General features: G+C 36.7%; 1 protein-coding gene across 4 annotated transcripts in view; it reads left to right on the top strand.

Moving 5' to 3' along the window:
* The first annotated feature begins 3,286 nt into the window (after positions 1–3,286).
* EFR3A (EFR3 homolog A) overlaps positions 3,287–19,534 on the top strand; it is a 72,492-nt gene continuing 56,244 nt past the window's right edge. For 3 of the 4 annotated variants that reach the window (XM_065752402.1, XM_065752401.1, XM_065752399.1), the window contains exons 1-3: positions 3,287–3,341; positions 8,570–8,619; positions 14,320–14,409. In XM_065752402.1, coding sequence (XP_065608474.1) covers positions 14,397–14,409 — 13 coding nt within the window. In that variant the 5' untranslated portion in view covers positions 3,287–3,341; positions 8,570–8,619; positions 14,320–14,396. The remainder of the gene's footprint in view (positions 3,342–8,569; positions 8,620–14,319; positions 14,410–19,534) is intronic. The other variant, XM_065752400.1, reaches the window with a different exon arrangement.

The following is a 19,534-nucleotide window of genomic DNA, read 5'->3' as shown; positions in this document are numbered from 1 at the left end:
CATGTATTCCTTTGTAGTAAGAACATCCCTTTTAGTGTTTGAATGAACTTCCTGTAAATTCTCTTCTACCTCAGGACTTATATATCTAAAAAAAAAAAAACACCCAGAAAACAAGAAAGTACCTCTGCATCACTTATATTATAAACTATTACTGGTCATCAAATCCATATGGAATATATAATGCAAAAACATTTCTTACACACAAGCATTCTTTAATATCAACACCTTTAATTCTTAGGCAGAATTTATTTTTAGGAACATATGGACATAATTTTGAAAGAATTTGGGGATTTTGGAGGCGATCTGAATATTTTTGCTCCAAGACATCTGCACGACACCAACTTTTCTGACAGTGCTGCTCAGCACTTTCTGAGAATTTTGGAAAAAAACCCATAATCATTCCAATCTATTTTTACTGTCCTTCTGACAGCTGTCTTCCTAGTGAGTGGAGCTGTCACCAAGAAGCCTTGCTCAAGACGAGACTGGAGAAAAAAATCTAACATGCGCTACTGGGTGGTTTGCAGGGCTGAATTGGCATGAACTCTCTGCTCGGCTTTCAGGGGTGGTTAATAGCGTCGGTTTGCATCCACTCTGCCTTCTGCCAAAATGAACAATGACAAGAGCAAATTCCTTAACACAGAGCCTGAGGATCTGACCTCTGCAGTACAACTACTCTTGCTAGAAATCTCTCTTATCATCAACTACATTTGGCTGTAATTACCACCCATTTATAGAATGAACCATATTTATATATGAGGTTGAAAAAATACACTGCAAAATAAACAACATTTTAACTGGCAAGTGATCATTTAAACAAAAAATAGACAAATGAGTTGATGTGAATGGTTTTCTTTGTGGGTAGTTGAGCAAGCCATGCTGTCATTCCAGTAAAACTACTGCTTCTTGCTACTGAGATCCAAAATGAATTGTCATAAAGCATTTCTACAGTGTAGTGGTGGGCAGCTATACATCATTCACCAATTCATCATTTATTTATTTGTTTTTGATGCAAGTTGTACCTTTCCTTATCTCTTATTTTTTCTGCTTATATAAAAATATGTGAAACTAAATATTTTAAATGTGACTATCTTTCTTAGATATACAAGCAACGTAACAATGTATGTTCCTGGTGTATATTAACTCAGATGATTTTATCTTTTCCTTTAAAAATCTTTAAAAAGAGCTCATGTTCCCAGGCCGTCTAACAATAGCTAATAATTCTTTTCACCCTTTTGTAGCTCCATTGGCAACATAATAAAGTACTTTTTGCTGCTTGTTCCAGACACTGAACTGAACACTTCTTTGTACTTACATGTGTATTAGAAATCTAATTAGCAAACGTGGAACTGATAATGAAAAATTACTAGCACAAATCACAACTCTGTGTAGTTGGTCACGGAACTGAACATTTCTGTCTCATAATTGTGCCTATGCTATCACTGCCATTTAAAAATGAAAAGGCGGGTCACTTGAGAAACAGTTTTAAGTGGATCAGCGTATATATATGAACTGTATCTCCAAAAGATTTAGGATATATTGGGAGGAATGCTGGCTTGTCCACTTAAATGGGTTTGGAATGAATGAAAGTAATACTGGATTATTTGACCAGAAATTAGCTGTACAGAAATTTCACATGTAGTTAATTAAACTTCCTATTGAGTGGTTTGTCATCCTAGATGTGGTCAAAGGATGAGGACTGTCTTTCATTGGCAGTGAATAGAAAATGTGTTGGAGAGAAAATGGGGCTCGATACTCTACTGATGCTCTCCGTGAAATGACAAATTTGTGTATTCTACAATTAAATTTTCTATTCACCACATAGTACATAAGGAAACACACAGATCAGCATATACATATTCATACAACATCACAGCTGTTTGCTCTATTTTGAAATTGAATTATGGAAACAGTTGTTTTAAACAGCAGCACTGCAATTAGCCTAAGAGCTTTACTGAATTTTATAGAGCATTAGTTATTATATGGTTTATAAAATAATGTCAGAAAAGAGGGCTGCTTTAAATATATATATTGTATATTTTCAAATAAACTATAATCCCAACATTGAATTTATTTTATGTTTGGGGCTTTATAAGTCTATTTTATATTCATAACATATTTGTAATGCAAGGAAACTAGAAGAAAATATTTTAAAAACCAGCAGAGAAAAAAAATATATATTTATCACAGGCATGGAAATTGTAATGTCTGACAACAGAAACTGGGGTTTTAAATTGCTTTAGTGTTTTTTTACACCAAAAGAAAAACAAAGTAAAAAAGACATGTCATTCATATCATTACACTTAAAACCGTGAGTAGGGGATGAACGGGCAGCAGCCACCAGGCTTGATGCTTGAATTTCTTGAATAAGAAATTATTCAGACAATACCAGGGACGAGGAGGTGCACTATCTGCCAGCATTTTTCTGTAACCATATGGCAATGAAAAGTATGCTGGAACTTGCATTCCGTTACACACAGCTAATAGAAAAATGAGACAAAAATAGCCTGAACAAAGCATTTCAATAGAGAGAGAAGGCTGCCTGTAGCTGATTGAGGAATAATTATCTCTGAACTTGGAGGTGCATCTGAAAATTTTGTAGGACATTTCGTCTACATTTCAGAGAAAATTGGGAAACCTCTTATCATTAGCTAAAGTAATGCACAAAGGACAAATGCTGAACTCAATGTACAACCCATAGAAAACAGACCCTTCACTTATTCATATTATATTTATCATATTCAGGTCAGAATCACAGCTGTATTTTAGAAATGGTGCAAATAAGAAAGGATTCTTCCAACTCCCTCGGGTTCCACCACATATTGCAATATTTTTTTCTTGTCAGTTTTCCCAAGTCTACACATGGCTTGGATACTGCTAAAAAATATGAGGCATCTCATCTGCCCTGTTCGGCATTCTTAGTGCTTATTTTCAATGAGTACGAGTCAGGAACGGTGATACTGTGAAAGGGAGTAAAACTGAGTGGGGCGCTAATTCGTCAGAAGATGTACGTGATCTGAAATGAGTGGAAAATGTATTTTTATTTATAGCTTGGCTACCAGCACACAGTATCTTGTACTCATCCTCACTTGGCACCTTTTTTACAAGCAACACAAAACAAGTATTTAATATTTCCCCCCTTCCAGTCTAGAAATAACGCCGCGTTGGCTCAGCTGCCGTTCAACGTCGCTGTCCCTCGGAGCCATTGTTCCCGCCCGCGGCGCAGCGGAGCCGCCATAAGAACTACAGCTCCCGGCGTGCACTGCGGGGTAGGCGGCATCGCGGGGCGGGGCGGCGAGGGGAGAAAATGGCGGCCGCGGAACTGAGGCGGAGCGGTGGCTGAGGTGAGCGCGGGGAAGCGGTTCCGTCTCTTGTTTCTGTTTTGGCAGCCGAGCGTGACGGGCTGGAGAAGGGGGAAGAGAAGGGGAGCGAGGAGCTGCGAGACGTTCCCTTAGCGCGTTGTGCTGCTGTCCCGTGGGACTGCCCGCGGTCAGAGCCGTGATAGCAGCGCTGAGGTTTGTCTTACCCGTGGTAGGCTGTTATCAGGTTGCCACTAGTGTAGGAGGGTTTGAGTCGTTTCCTGTGAGGCCTTCTCCGTTGGTGTTGGGTGCCTCTCCCCACGGTGGTCCATCATCTTGGCTAACATGGAATGCCTTCTTTCCTTCATTGCTGGCAGGAGTTGCATCCAGAGAGGGAGATTTTTCTGTTTTTTTTTTTTTTTTTTTTTTTGCAATCACCGTGTCAATGCCCCCTTCTTCAGGGTGGGATCCCAGCAATCTGGCTCCCTAGCGTTCCCTCCTGGTGAGTAGTATTTGGTAACAACAGATGCGTGGAGTCCTCTGCACAGGAGAGACATGGATCTGTTGGGATCCACCTTCCCTGTGAAGTCAGGCTGAGAGCTGGGGCTGATCACACTGGGGACACCAGATAGCAGCTTTTCAGTATCTAAAGGAGGGGTTATAAGAAGCAAGGGGTAGACTCTTTATTAGGGTCTGTTATGGAACAGGTTGCCAAGCCATGGTGAATGCCTTGGCCCTGCAGGTGTTCAAGGTGAGGCTGGATGGGGCTCTGAGCGACTTCATCTAGCTGTAGCTGTCCCTGTTCATTCCAGGAAAGTTGGGCTAGATGACCTTTAAAGGTCACTTCCAACTCGAACAATTGCATGAATCGATGAAATGACCTTTATCACAGCAGTATCTCTCTGTGGATGCCCCATCCCTGGAGGCACTCAGGGCCAGGTTGGCTGGGGCCCTGGGCTGCCTGATTCCTGGGGCAGCTCTGTCTGCAGGAGGGGTGGAACTTTTAAGTTCCTATCCAACCCAAACCTTTCTATGATTCTTTGATATTCATTAATTGAACACAAGGAGATGACATGTCCCAATGCAGCTGTACAGTGAGCATTCTTCAGTGGCTTCATGCTTTACTATAAAGCTCTTATATGCTTTGGTGCTGCTATGTTTTCTTCTGCCAGCACTGTCTGACAGATGCACACTTTTGTGGGCAGCCATTACTGGGTGAATTTACCAGACTGTGGTGCTTGCCAGTAAGTGTGCTGCGTGGAGCCATGCTTAAGGTAATTGAGGTGCAGGTTCACAAATACTATTACTGAGAACTAATTATATTACCGTATCTTCCTTTAAGCTTAATACGGTTAAGGAAGTATCCCATAGTACTTTGAGCTGAGATATTAGGAATAAAAAACCTGGAGTGGATTATGGTAGCTCTGTGCTCTGCTGGAGAGTTTATGGAAAACTCCCACATCAAAATCAAGTTAACTGGTCTGTGCTGTGTTTCTAAAGCTACATCAGATGTTTGCTCTGTGAATTGAGTGGGTAAAATAAAGCCAGTGCAATGGCCAAGGCTTTGGCAAGGCATATATAGCCTGCTTCCTGAAATCTTTGTAATATACATAAAATAATTTGAATTGTTTTCTTGAGTGAAAACAGGTGGTGTGTAAAATTTTCCTGATTTAGATTGTAATGCCTTGATGTATGAGAAGGCGTAAGTTTTGTGCAAGATTTTAAGTAGTACTCATACTCTTCTAAAGTCCTGCTATAATGGTTTAATTTATGATTCAGGAAAACAAGTAACCAAAATGGTTGCATAGTTTCCATTTATCATTTATTTGAAGGCAATTGCTTGAAATGTGGCCTCACCTTAAGGAAATGTGGGCAGTTAGTGATGAACTGTCTTTATTTCTGAAGTGATCTTATGCAAGTGAAAATAACAGAATTTTTGTTTGAAATGGAAGTAGAAGAAGGCATTGGAATATTAATTACACTCATCAATTGAACTTCAGCTATTATGAAAGGGAACTGTACTCCTAATTACGAGATCTGAGCTGTAGAAAGTATGGATTAAAGATAACTTCTGTTGATAACTGTGGTTTTTAATTGCCTAGCCTGATTCTGCAATGAAGTAATAATTGTAAAATCACTGTGTAATTTTTAAACAACTTTGAAGTCTTTTTTTTCCTTTTATGTAAAGGCAAATGGTATGTTCTTTACATGGAAAAGAGGAGAAGAATTTATTCGATTTTTTTTTATTTTTTTTTTATTTTTAACTCACTGCTGGCAGTGTATATACAGAGGCATAGGAGTGGTGCTTTCAGTTTTGTCACCGAAATAGGTGTTAGGTTAAACTAGCCTTTGAGATGGGGGGGGGGGGGGGGGGGGCAGATCCGTTTTAAGCTTTTTTTTTTCTGGAAACTGTACTTGGAACCAAACTGTTGATATTAAAGAGTGAGCGTGTGAGTTGATAATGTTGAATATTGACAAAACTAACAGTTTTGATCAGTTTTTCAGGTAGAAAATATGAGTGGGGAAACAAGTGATGTCAGAACTTATTGCACAGTGCATTTCAGTGTTTTCAGCTCATGCCTGCTCACCAGCCCGCATCATCTGACTGTGAGAGATGCTGAAACCTGTGCTCTCCTTTGTCTTAATTTGCAGGAATGGATGGGTGCCCAGTTTACAGTCGCATTTCGAATACTCAAATTAAGTTAATTATTTATAGTGTTACATAATGCAGTTACATAATGGTATGGTAGAAAGAAAATACAAATCCTAAATGTGCTAATTTCTTCAGCCAAAGCTCAAGGATGTAAGTGCTTTTGGAAATACAGTTCTGATTCTATTGGACCAAGGAAATGATTTGGCTGTTAATACATTGGGTTTTCTGTTTTTTTTTTTTTACCCTCATCCAGCACTTGTGCATATAATCTTTTTTTTAAAGACAATCCTTATGAAATCAGATTTGGCCCAAAGCCTTGAATATTTTTTTTCTTCACTGAATAGAGTCACGTGCTCTTAAATTACTGTGATAATCTAACATCGTGAAGCATGGGCCATGAGATCTTTCCACTTTAGATGTCTACAGTGTTTTTGTTTTTCTTTTAAAGCTCAACAGGAAAAAGATCTTTTCTTCTGTTTTTTTTTCTAGCGTCATTTATGGAATCTCAGGAAAATAAGAAATAGCTTCAACTTCTAAGCTATACTTTAATTTTGCATCCTGTGTTATTTGAAGTAAAGAAAAAAGATATGTGAGGAAGTGAGTGATCAGAAACAATAAGTACAACAAGGTGTATTTTTTTTCCCGTGTTAGTGCTTCTAGAATCTGATGAAACAATGGCTTTCTTCATCCTTGCCAAATTGTTGTAAGAAGATTATAAAAAAAAAGTTTTGTTAAGAAAAATGACCCTTGCCTGTCACAGAAACACTGATCTGCTTTTTAATATAGATTTAGAAACATTGTACTTCAAATAGAATGTATTTGGGTTTACTGTTATCATTGGGAAAACAAAACATCTTCTAGTCCTTGGCAGAAAACTGGATGTCACTCTTAAATTAAATTATGACTGCCTATCATCGTTCGCTTTCTTTTTTTCAGTTGTTGAGTTCTTGTTCATCAAATACTGGACTTCTTTTCCCTTCTCTTAATGCTTAGAATTGATTCCGGTGGCAAACAGCAATGCAGGCTCATAGTGAGAAGCTTCTTATTTTAGTTAGCACTGTTCTACTGCATCTGTTTCAGGAGATGCCAACTCCAGTGGACAAAACTCTGCCCTAGGCCTCATCTGCCCATGACTCAACACTGTGGAGAGGACATTGTGGGCTCTCTTTTGCCTGTAGCTGTCCTTGTAGCTCCATTTCGAATTTTTAGTCCTGTTACAAATCATAAAGTAATTAAAAAGCCAATGAACTATTTTTAAATGAAACCAAAAGTGTTCTTTTTGAAAAAAAAAATTGCTTCAACAGCTGTCAATTATTTTCTGCATTAAAATCTTCTAAAGTTGGCTGACTTCTTTAGCAATAACGGTGATAATTTCCTACCTAAGTGTATTGAATTACTCATCACTGATGATGGCATGCAGTGTTATGTTACTTGACTCTGATGAACCTTTCATTAACTCTGTGTTTTCATGCTGAATTGATATGTTAGCATATCTGTCTTCTGTGATCTCCCAAGTGAATTCTGAACTATGCTCTAATTTACAGATTTTGCTTTTTTTGTGTTTCTCCCAAACATCAAAATCTATAGCATATATTTTCTCTTGCCAAATTATGCTGCTTTTGACTCTGTCCTTGGAGGGGAACATACAGCCTGCTAATAGGATAGAATATTTTAAATAAATTACTTTGAAGAGCTGTTTTTAATCATAGATTGCTCTCAGCAAATTGGGACCTTTGATTGATGTACATATACAACAAGAGAAAATTTTATTTTTAGCAACTGTGAACATTGCTTTTATGTCATTTAAACATACTTCTGACCAAGTAAAATGCTCATTCTCACATTGTTGGTGCTTGGAAAAATAATGTGTTATATTAACAGTTCTTAGCTGAATGTATATATTTTTTTCATTTAATTTCGTATTTTTGAAAACAGCAGCACAGTGCTTATCTGAGATTAATTTTTTTATTTGTGAAGAAGTGTATTTGCAGGGCTCATTGCATTTGGTTGTTAATAAAATCCATGTATGCTGCTTTAATATATAAAAATGTCAAATAATTTGCCCTTTAAACAGTAGGTTAGGCTTTATTTATCCCTAAAATAGGTTGTTTCATCTTTGATTTAATGGCATGAAAATATCTAATTGTTTCAAAAATGCATTACACATCTTCTGTTTATAATTGTTTTGCTCTCAAATCTTTTCTTAATACTAAGAGGAAATTATTACAGAAACTTCCATGTGGATTTTTAGCATAAATTTTCTATGGTATAGAACAGAAACCTTTCACATCCCCTGTGTTGTGACTTGCATTTGAAGTAGAAGTACCCTGTAAGGATGTACACCATAAACAGAGGCAGTGAGGAAGCTCATCTCAGTAAACATGAAGACATTTAATCAGGCATCAAATGTAAGAATAAGACGGTTAAACTTCAAGAATAGAAAAAACTCACATATTATTCTGATCAGATAGAATGATTATCTGGGTTTCTGTGGTAACAGTCTCTGTGGTGTTGGAGTTGAAGAATGTTAACTTGTCTCATTCTTGGGAAGTTTCTATGCGTATTTGAATGTAAATTGTCCAAGATTATTGTTTAGAATTACACTTCTGTTTTTTTATAGGTTATACTTTGCAAAATTGAAGACAGATTACTGATTAGCAATGCCTGCCAGTAAGTATTATCTTGAAGTATTTATGGTAACATTTAGAGGTGTTTATAGAGATGTATATTTTCTTTGCGGACTTAACATTTTAAGAAAATTTAAAGAGGAGGGGGACCATTGGATGCTGTTAATTCTGAGATATTTAGGATCTTGGTATTTTGCAGTCTCTGTAGATCTCAGTGTATAATTTCAAGGGAAGCTGATATGGATTCTGTTTTCCAGTGAGATGTTCACAGTTTGACATTGGGTTTAATGATTCAAAATATATTGAGTGCACTTTAATTATACGCCTGTATAACAAGTTTTTCATTTCATGGGGAAACGTTTGAGGACTGTTTTGAGGTGACCTCACATTTCTTAGAAGCTGTGATTAGTGGTTGTTTGAAAATAGTTTAAAATAATTGTAGTGATCCATAGTCATGTCTGTGAATGTCTGATTTTTAACTGTGATAATATTTTGATGTGTAGTACTGATTGAATCGCTGTCATATACTGAAATGTATGTCGAGTTATTTTGATTTTATGGTAAATAGAAATTATGCCTCTATGTATTTGTGAGCTGATGTAACAAAATAATGGCAAATATGTATATTCAGACTGTACTGTGGTCTGACTTTTGCAATATCACGAACTGCTGCTGCCTTTTAATTGTAGTTTTGATACTGTTAAAGCCTCCATCGTGATATTAATTTTTGCTGAGAAAGGGGTTTGCTGTTTTTGTTTTCTTTAATGATTAAACTGTCAAGTCAAAAAGTTTTTTACCTTTTTTACCTTCATGAGGATCAGTATTAACACTGTTTATCCTGATCTCACTTACCTAAGTGAGATTGAAACAACTGAATGCAATTAGTCAGAGCTATGCAGCCATTTATTTCTTTTCATATTAGACTTTTTTTCTTAAAATAAATTACACTAACTTCTCCTTACCAATATTCATGTGTATTGTAGTTGTTTTAAAATAACAGTACTTTATTAATATTTTCCTTGCTAAAATTGTGTCAATGAAGAGAAATGAGATTCTAATGGAAGCAAGCATTATTTTGTTGGTAGATGTACCAGCCTTTCAGACTTCAACTTCCCATACGCAGAAGATTTTGTCTGCTAATTTAGGATTCTTAATAGGTTCTGCCAGTTTCTTTCCAAAGCATGTTGAGGTAACGTAAGTTGATACTATAGAGTGTTAACTTTGAAATCAAATTTTCAGATCATTGTGACCTCTTCTCCAGTATTGTCCTGCTTGTTTACGTGAGTCTATATTGGTGCCCTTGTAATAGTTTTTTTTACCCTTTTATATTCAGTATTGTAGTTTAAAAAAAATGTGTAGGTGTGGAAGTGGTGGTATGGAAAGTTGGGGAAGGGTAAGGTATTGGTCTCCAGAACAATGTTATGTCTTTCAGTGGTCTTTAACTTTTCCTAGAGATATTAGAAAAAGTCATTCTGAAGTTGTTATAAAATTTATTTGCTCCAGTAATAACTGTCTGTTAATCTTTAGATGTGACGGTGCTCAGCTGTGACTAGCAATGGCATTTATATTAACACACAATTTGAAGTGCTATAGTGTAATGAAATTACTGCTACAGTGGTAGAAAATCACTAACATATTTATTTTCCCTATATTTTTGTAGCTATAACTTGTGCAATAAAATGTTAATCAGTGCTTTTCTTTAAAAATGCAATATAAATAGCTTACTACCTTTTTCTGCCAAGGCTATCTGAATAAAACAGGCTTTCAGTCTTCAACTGTGTGATTTCAATTTCCCTGTTCAATTCTTTTGCAGTTAATTTCATGTGATGTGGTATAAAGCAAAGCTGGTTTTGCTCTTTTTTTTGGCTGCATTGAAATGAAAGGATGTGAGTCCTTCTGTTAAGGAAAAAGAGTAGCTAAGTATTCTGTGAAAAGATTTGATTCAGACTTGTGGTTTTGCTCATTATATTCCAAATATCCGCACTTCAACAGATTACTTGAAACAACAGTTTGCTAGCTATTAAGTTCTTTTTATCAATAACTGCTAACGTGTACATTTCCTGACCATAATTAAATGGTTAACTTAAAGTCAGATTTCGTATTAGAATAAACTTTGAGTGGAAAAATGGTGTGTGTTGCAGGTGAGAAAGCCTGCACAGTGTAGCAAGGTGTATGTGGTAGCTGGCCATGCGAATTTTACATTTTCTTTTAAATAAATTAATTTGTTTAATGTACTTAATTTATATCCTGAATTCTCAAGGTTTTGTTAATAATGTATGTTATGTTATACTGATTCTGTCTGGTGATAGCAGTTCACTGTATGAGTGCTTGACTGGCATTCAAGTTCAGAGAGCAAGCAGGTAAAAATAAGGATGCAATTCCCTCTCATTTTTCAGTTGCATTAATACTACTGTAAAATTTTTTAATACCATCATCCCCTATACAAAATGCCCTCAGAAAGAGACGAGTTCATTTTAGAGTTGCATGTGTCAGATATGGGGAAAACCTATAATTTGCCCTGTTTCTGGTTAAGTCAGCATTTTGGTAACTTCAGATATATACTTCCTCGGCTGTCAGAATAGCTTGTGGCTTTTTACTGCTGTATTTGCAAAGGTAACTAGTGTGTATTTGAGATGTATTGCAGAGATTAAGGAAGTCACCACTACAGAAGTATAAAAGAGAACCATTTAATGGGATGATTGTCTCTTTTTTTTGTTTTATCTTGCTACCTTGGGTTAAGTTCCTTTATAACCTTTATTAAAAAAAAAAAAGGAAATTCACTTTTTAAATAGACTTGAATATTTAAAATATTAGTAAATTCTTTACTCATATTAATCTTCTAAACATCATTTTAAGAGATGTAACAAGTTGGACGATGAGAAAGGAAGGTTTTTTTCCCCTAAAAAAAACTCTCGTGGTGGTTGGAGATATATTCTATCTGTATAAATATTTCATGGGCTAATGCATTGTTGTTTTTTCTTTTTTTGACTTTTATAGCCAAAAGTTACGTCATTGAAGAAAGTTATTACTTAGAACTATCTTTCCGTGTTTTTCTTGCACCCTTGACACTTCAAAATCCCAAATGGGACCTTCCACTTAATCGTTTTTTTTTGTTGTTGTTGTTTATTTTTGCTTTAATTCATTTTGTATGAAGTAGAGATTCTGTTTTCTGGCAGAATTGTTGACTATATAGAACAGTGTTAAAATAGATACAGGAGCATGGGTATCCAACCTTTTGGCTTGGCTGGGCTCATTTACTGACTAGAAATTGTCTTGGGGTTTCTATGCATAGTATCTCCAAAAGTAATGCCTCCTATTTATTTCAGAGGAAATGACTACAGGTAGAAAGAACATGGTAACACTATTTGAGCAAATTCTCAGCTACGAAACACTATTTTTCTACTTTTTCAACATCGTTACTGCAGTTAACTTTGCATTTTTGCCAGTGCTGAAGAAGAACCTACCTGCTGTGTTCACAACAGTCTGCACCAGTGAAGGTGACCCACTGTCACCACTGCTAAAAACACACCACTTCCCTGTGCTCAGATTCACTGGTCTCCATTAACATTCAGCAGGCATTGGTGAATGTCAGTGAGTGCAATCTTCTCCATGTGGAGGAATTCAGTGACACACCTTTGCTTTATATATACTTCCATGTCAGATGCAGTTTTGTCAGACTGCCTCTCTGCTGTCATCTGTAACATGGCAACAAAATGTACTGGAATACTGGCGAGAAGGTTTAACTTCCACTGCAATACCACCACCATCTGCCTCTGATGTTTTGGGCCAGCATAATAAAACTGAAGGTATTACTTTTGGAGCAGCCCTCACAAAATATACAATATACATAGTATAAATAACAAAATATTGGGTTTTAAATATTTTTCTTAAAACACTTAAAATGGAAACAAAATCATAGCACTGGTGGCATATTTGTTCTTGTTTGTGTGAGACAAGGCTAGCGTACCAGTCTGGTTCAATGGCAGTGGCTGCAGTTCTTAGTGAGGTTTCAAAGTGTTCATCAGAGATATTTGATATTTTACTATCCTGGTCTTGAAGTCCTAAGCTATGGGTTTAGGTTGGATACGAGGAAAAAGCTTTTACATTAAAGGTGGTGATGTACTGGAACAGGTTACCCGGAGAGATACCCCAGAAGTTGCCCAGTGGATGCCTCATTCTTGAGCTCATTTAAGGCCAGGCATGACAGAGCTCTGAGCAACCTGATCAGGCTGTAGGTGTCTCCATTCATTGCAGGGCAATTGTACCAGATGGCTTTTAAGGGTCTCTTTCAACTCTGAGGATACTATTATTGTGTGTTTCTATGACTTGATCCATTGAGGTCCCTTTCAACCCCTCCAATGATCTGATTGTTTCCAAATTCCTATATCAAAATGGAAGGCACAGCTATGTATTCTTTGCTGTTTAGAGCCCTGTGTTTAGCCAGTGTATCAAAATGCATACAGTATTAGCCGTCACTTGAGTCAGAACTGAACACCACTGCCCTCCCTGTGCCCTGCTTTCTGTCAGCGCAGTATTAATAGCTCTCTGATGGCTTGACAGTTGCTGAGCAGTGAACATGTGCCCAGGACCACTCCACAGTGAAGAGTGGCTGCTTTTGTAGCTCAGGGTTGGTATGAGCTGCGTTGTGAGCTGTGCTGGGCTGCCTGCAGTTCATGTTGCAGCTTGGATGTTCCTGCTCTAAAAGTTCAGTACTTTTACTATTACAAAAGAATTACATGGGGCTGTACCTCTAATTATTAGCTGCAACTTGATTCTAGTAGCACAGAGGATAAAGTAGCCCTGTAATATTTGTCACTGGAATTATTATTGTCTTTGAACTACTAATGAGACTGACACAGGAACCTGAAAAACAGATAAGTGAAGGCTGTGACTTGGGCTTCCTTTGCAGTTCGTAGTTAGTCTGAAAATAAAGAAAACTCTTTTAGAATGTCTGTAACTATTATAATATTAATGTTACGGTATAATTAATATTAGCTAAAAATTAATTATAATAGTCACAAAGTATATTAGTAATTCTTTACATAATACACGATAAACGATTTCAATATGTAAACACTTCAATGCAGATTTTTTGATCTGTTTTGTAGATGGTTGTCTTTCTTAGACTGAACATAAAACTCATCTCATGTATCTCCTCTTTAAGAAAGAAAAGTCTTGTAACTTGCAGCTAGAAAAAATGCACTGTGCAGCTGTTTTTTTAATTCGCTTATGTGAATAAAAGTAACCATGCTGCTGAGGTGGCTGCATTTGCATTTTTTAATGAATTACATGGGTTTCTTTCAGATCTCTTCATTTTGAATAAATATTCATTTTGTTGGTTTCTGTTGACTATTTTCTCAGTGTATGAACATAGAAACATTTCTTTTTCCATAGAAAAAGAAAGTAATCTGTGCTAACACCTTGCAGATAGTATCTAGTGACATTGTTCTCCCTTTGTCTTCCATTAGTTTTAGAACATTCTTCAATATAGCCAAGAAATGAGTAGGTATTGTCCCACACATTGCTTGTCAAAAGCTATGAAGTATTATTTCTTCAGTTGTCAGCATTGCATATGTAGTCTGGTCATATTACTATTAAACAATCAAATGCTTTAGAGCTGAGCTTGATTATGTCCAGATTCAATTCTTTGTGTTTTTGAACTGTGAATAATGAATGTTAAAATGTAGCCTAATAGGGCTTTTTCCAGGTTTTATTAAAATATTGCTATCATTATTATTTACAGAAATTGCTTTGAGAGTGGTTTTTCTATGAGTCGATTAACCTTCATATGCTGCATTGTTTGCTATTGATTTCTCAGTCATGGGACGAAAGGGTAAGAAGTCTAATGCTGTTTATGCATGCAATTGTCCTATTTTCTTTTGCATGACAAAGAAAAATTGATTTGGGGAGGGGTTAAGCTTATCAGTATGTGATTAAATGCATGCATCTGTGGAAGGACCCAGGGTAAACTGCTTCTATGAGTGTTTTGGCCTGCCCTTCACATGGCATATGGGCTATTTTTTCCTGTCTGCTATGTTACAAGGATTCCCAGTGGCTCTGAAAAAATCAGACAGCTAATGAATTTCTGAAGACAGAAGTTAACTGTGTACATAAATCTTGGCTTTCAAGGAATGCTATTTCATGTCTAGAGAATGACGTCATTGGAGATTAGGCAGGAGTGAATAGAAAGCTGGAGGGTAAGTAGGTGACTGAGATTTTACCTCATCTATTAAGTTGTAGATTAAGGCTGATGATCATGACCATCATGACCAAAGTTGAACAGCTCTAAGTTTTGGTATTTGAAGGTGCTTAGCTGAACAGTCAGAGTTCTGCTTAATTCACAGTTTGAGTTTGTGCCTGTGAAGTATCTTACCAAGGTCTGTTTTTTTCCTAGCTGATGTATTCAAGGAAATAACCTATGGCTCTTAATAGTATCCCTGTTGGCTGAGAGATTATAAACCTTTTGGTACCTATGTAGAGGTTGGTTTGAGATTTTCCAACAGGTATATGTCATTATTTTTTACACTGCAAAATCTGAAATAGTTACAGAAGTTTTGTATTTCAAATATATATTTAAGAATCTGAGGGTTACCAGGACATCTTGAAATCAGGGAATTCTGAGATTGCCTACAAACAAAATATAAATAGTGATTTAGTTAAATCTGTTGATGAAATACTTTCAATTTTTTTCTTTATGTATTTGTGTAGAATGAATATTGGAGTAGTCTGATGTGCCTGCTCTTTCTTCTTAGGAAGCAAGTTTCATGGCTGTTGAGCTGCCTACCCTTTGATAATTTACACATGCAAGTAACTGTGCATGAGAACGGAGCATTGCATTTAAGATCTTTGACTTTTTAAAATACTGAATTGTTTCTCTAAATTGAGTACATGATGGTAAAAGTTAATCTTCTGTCGCAATTATTGTGGATTTTGCACATCTTTATAAAAGATTAAGTTTTGATTTCAAAATAGATTTTTTCATTCTTTTTAAATTCAGTGGCTTAAACAAAAATAAAATTATTCCAGAATTACAAAGAAGAAAAATCAAGGGGAACATTACCTCTGAACAGAGTGGAAATCCTTCCTCTATCAGTTATTTCAAATGTAATAAATTTCTTCAAGTGTTTGAGGTTGTGAAAGGTCTGGTGCATTTTTTTTTTCCATAATTAGATTTAATTTAGCACTAGAGCACTTCCATCTCCATGTTTGCAGAGGAAGAGTTCCCAGCAGTTTTAGTTCTGAGCGTTTTGCAAAAATGACAAAGCAGGTGGGAATGTGTCAGCATGGGTCAGATCAATTGCAGACCTTTTTTCTATGTGTCTTGTCCTAATTATAAAAAGAACAGGAATAGCTTACCCAAATAATAGGGAAAAGAATGAAAAAGTCTTAAGATTTAAACTGCAGTTTGCACTCATTTATCAAATTGAAAATTTTAATACAAGTCTATATCAAAAGAGCAGTAATCTAACTCATGCAGTTCAGTTATTTGCAGTTTTGTCTACAGTTGTTTCAAAGTCAAAAGGAAAACTTTGTTTTGTTTGTCAGAAGTCTGTTTTTTATATCAGTCTCAGTCATTTGAGACTTGGTAGTTAACAATGTGTACACGTATCTACTTCTTCATACATAATTATGAAGCTGTCTTCTAGAGTTTAGTGAGATCAGCGTGGAGGTGGCAAAGAGACATACCCTTTAAGTACTGAGGACGTGCAGAAGAGCTGTCAGTTACACGTATGTTCCTTAAGTACCCCAGTGCTGAGTAGAAATTAGAGAAGGCTGCTTTTTGTTTATCTGGAGTACATAGTTCTGGACAGAGCCTTCAAAGTGTATGTATGTTCTGCCGTTACATTTGCTGTTTTGAGAAAGATAATCATTCAGAGTCTAGTAGTAGCCACGTTGTTTATTCTGGCTGTTCTGGAACACATGGACTGAAGCTGGAGTACTTTTTAAGACTAATGGACAAGATGAAATGCTGTGATTGTTGATAATTCACATTAAACGAGAAGGTTTTCTTTGTTAATTCTCTTTGTGCATGTATTAACAACTACTGATATTGAAAAGTTGTTGCATGAGCTATTTTGCATATTTTAGCACAGAGGTGCTCTTTTGTGAGGGTAGGGTGAGCTGTAATCAGACTGACTTCAGGGAAGGAGTTGTGTACAGCATAACTTACAGGCAGGTCTGGAGACCTATTCATAATAATACATAAGGAGATTTTTAACATTTTCTAGCTCCAAATGATTTTAGCATTCTGTATGTACATTTGTGTCCAAATAGGCATATCACTTCTTGTTAATGCTTCCTGAGAAGATTGAATGGGATTGAATGGATAAACACAAGCAGGGTACTAATTGAAAATTGGTTCAACTCAGCCAAGAGTTTATACTTAGTCACGTGTGTCTCCTGTGGCTATTTTCCAAGCAACATTTCAGTATCTTGTTCAGCATTTAATTTTTTTTTCAGTAAACTCAATACAATTTAAATATCGTGCTGCTTAACATGAAGAGGTGCTTTAGCATGTTTTGAACTGTGTACGTGTGCCTCAGAAGGATTTCTGCATTGATTTTTCTCAGTGTAGGAGCCGTGATGTAGTTCTGGATTCACAGAAGAATTCTCATCCATTCTGACACATTTTTCTAGGCTTTCTGTTTGCAGTGAGGGAAAATATCTGATTTTTGTAATCTGTTTATTTAAATACTTGTTGCAGAAATACTTGTTGCAGATAGCAATTTGACAAACCCTTCTGATAATATAACTATATACGTACTGAAGTCTACAATCGAGTGTACTTAAATGAGAGTAAATCTTGTTTTTGAAGCTCTTTATCTTAAAATAAGGATGTATAGATTGAAACATTTTTGCTCATCTTCTATACAGCTAAGTGATTTACTCTGTACTAGTTAAATTCTAGTTCCCCAAGCTACACCAATGTGAACTTTGAAGCTTCCAAGTGGAAAACTGTGATTCATTGCTCCATATCATCAAGACTCTTAAACATGATTCACTCAGAAATGTCTTTTTTTTTAATTCATGCAATTCTAGTTACAATGAGGTTTCTACTCCAGATCTTCAGCATTGTGCTTTTAGGCAGTATGCTGCAAGGCAGTGCTGGGGAGGAGTGGGGAATTTAATCCACCTGGCCTGTGTACTGCCTTCATAGTTATAGCTGTGATAAAGTTGTGACAATTATTTTCAGTGTCTGAGAAGAAAGGCGTTCAGTGGCATAATATTCTTGAGAGTTTTTGCCTCTGCTGCTGAGTTCAACCCTGTGATATAGTCCAAGAAAATGAGCTGGTGTTCATGTTGATGTTGTCCTCTGGAGAAAATAACAACAGAGTAACCATGAAACTTCTTTAGACTTCTGTCCTTTGAGGTTTTCTCATGTGTGAAGCTTCAGATGATTATTGTCCTGACAAATCTTGCAACCTGGCTACTTGCTGATCAGTTACTAACTGGTTTGAAATGAGCTTGTCTTTGGTAGGGTAGGTGATGATGAAACCTAAACAATGCCGTTCTTCAAGGTCTCATTTTTAGTATCGACAACAGCATGGAAGCTAGCTCTCTTTGGAAGAGGGAAGCCAGAGCTGAAAGCCAGAGGAGGCTATGTTACATGCAGTACAGATTTTAATTGATGAGCAAGGTACATCTATAAATATTTCAGCAGCTTTCTTACGTTGGGAGTAATTGAAGTTTTTTTCATAACTCTGACTTTGGATTCAACATATCTGCTGAAAGTCTGAACTGCTCATGGTGTTCGGGGGACCATTTGTGTTGATAGAGATATTAAATAATACTTTTCTGATAGTGCCCATAAATCTGCAACTTAAGTGGTTGGTGATGGAAGCTTGTATAATCCGCTGTATCACTGCTGCTCCCTTTACTGTGAGCTATCAATGTTCCATGTCCTAGAGGAACAAGTTTACAAGAGGGAAACAGTAGCCTTCTTCTAATAGTTTTGCCTGTTTCAGGGACTTCTTGTTGTCAGCCTTTGGTCATGTTGCTACTTGTCCTGTTCTCTTTCAGCCTTTTAACCAAGGCTGCTATAGTGTCCTTCCTCTGTTTCAGGCACAGCTGCAGTGCCATCTCCTGCACTGGATGGTGCTAGTAGGTTAGCCTCTCTTCAGTGGATCGCATAGAGGATGTAAAACTTAGATGCATTTTTTCTTCACTGTGAGGGTGAAGCCCAGCTGAACAGGACAGTCCATCTGATAATGGGAACTTCTCTAGGGTCAGTACTCTGCTGGGAGGTGAAGTTCTCCTACAGCTGTGGATCTCTGGAGGAGACAAGCACTCAGAGGGAGAGAGAGCAGGGTTGGTGAGAGCTCAGTGAGAGCTGGAGGAGGCTTCTGTGATGGTGTCAATCCTTTACTTTTTTATTTATTCTGAATTAAATAGTAGGTATACAACCATTAAATTTAAATTTTAAAAGGGTGTCTTGCTGGCTCAGTGTGCTAATGGATGTGGCCCTTAAGTGCAGTAGGTATTTTGTCAGTCTTTATGATGAATCTGCTCTGTGCTGTACTACTGCTTGTCTGGAGGGAGAAATAATGCATGTCCATGTGCTTCTGAGGCTGCACCTCAGAAGCACTCTTTTCCTTCCCCTTCTGCTTTGCTCCAGTATTTTGCCTTGTGTCCCTGTTTGTACTGATTTATGAAACACTGCTATAAAATCAGTATTTTTTATTTCTTTTAATAAATAGGAGTATCATGACAAACTCATAAAAGGAGGAAAAAGGAGAGGTATTATCCACCAAAACTCATTTCCTGACTGTGAACTCTGAAAGCAGGAATGCAAATAGTACTTGACCATAACATTATCAAACATATTATCAGTATTAGCTATGATGGGAAGGAATCAAGGAGATCTATGCAGATGTGTATTTCCAGATGTCTTTCCTGGAGTTGGATTAATAAAATTTCAGGGCTTTTTATTGTTTTAGTGATAAAAAATAAATTACCTT

Source organism: Cyrtonyx montezumae, unplaced genomic scaffold (assembly GCF_038088225.1).
Source record: "Cyrtonyx montezumae isolate F1298 unplaced genomic scaffold, pur_monq_1.0 scaffold_8, whole genome shotgun sequence".
NCBI lineage: Eukaryota > Metazoa > Chordata > Aves > Galliformes > Odontophoridae > Cyrtonyx > Cyrtonyx montezumae.
This window is presented reverse-complemented; position numbering and strand designations above follow the sequence as displayed.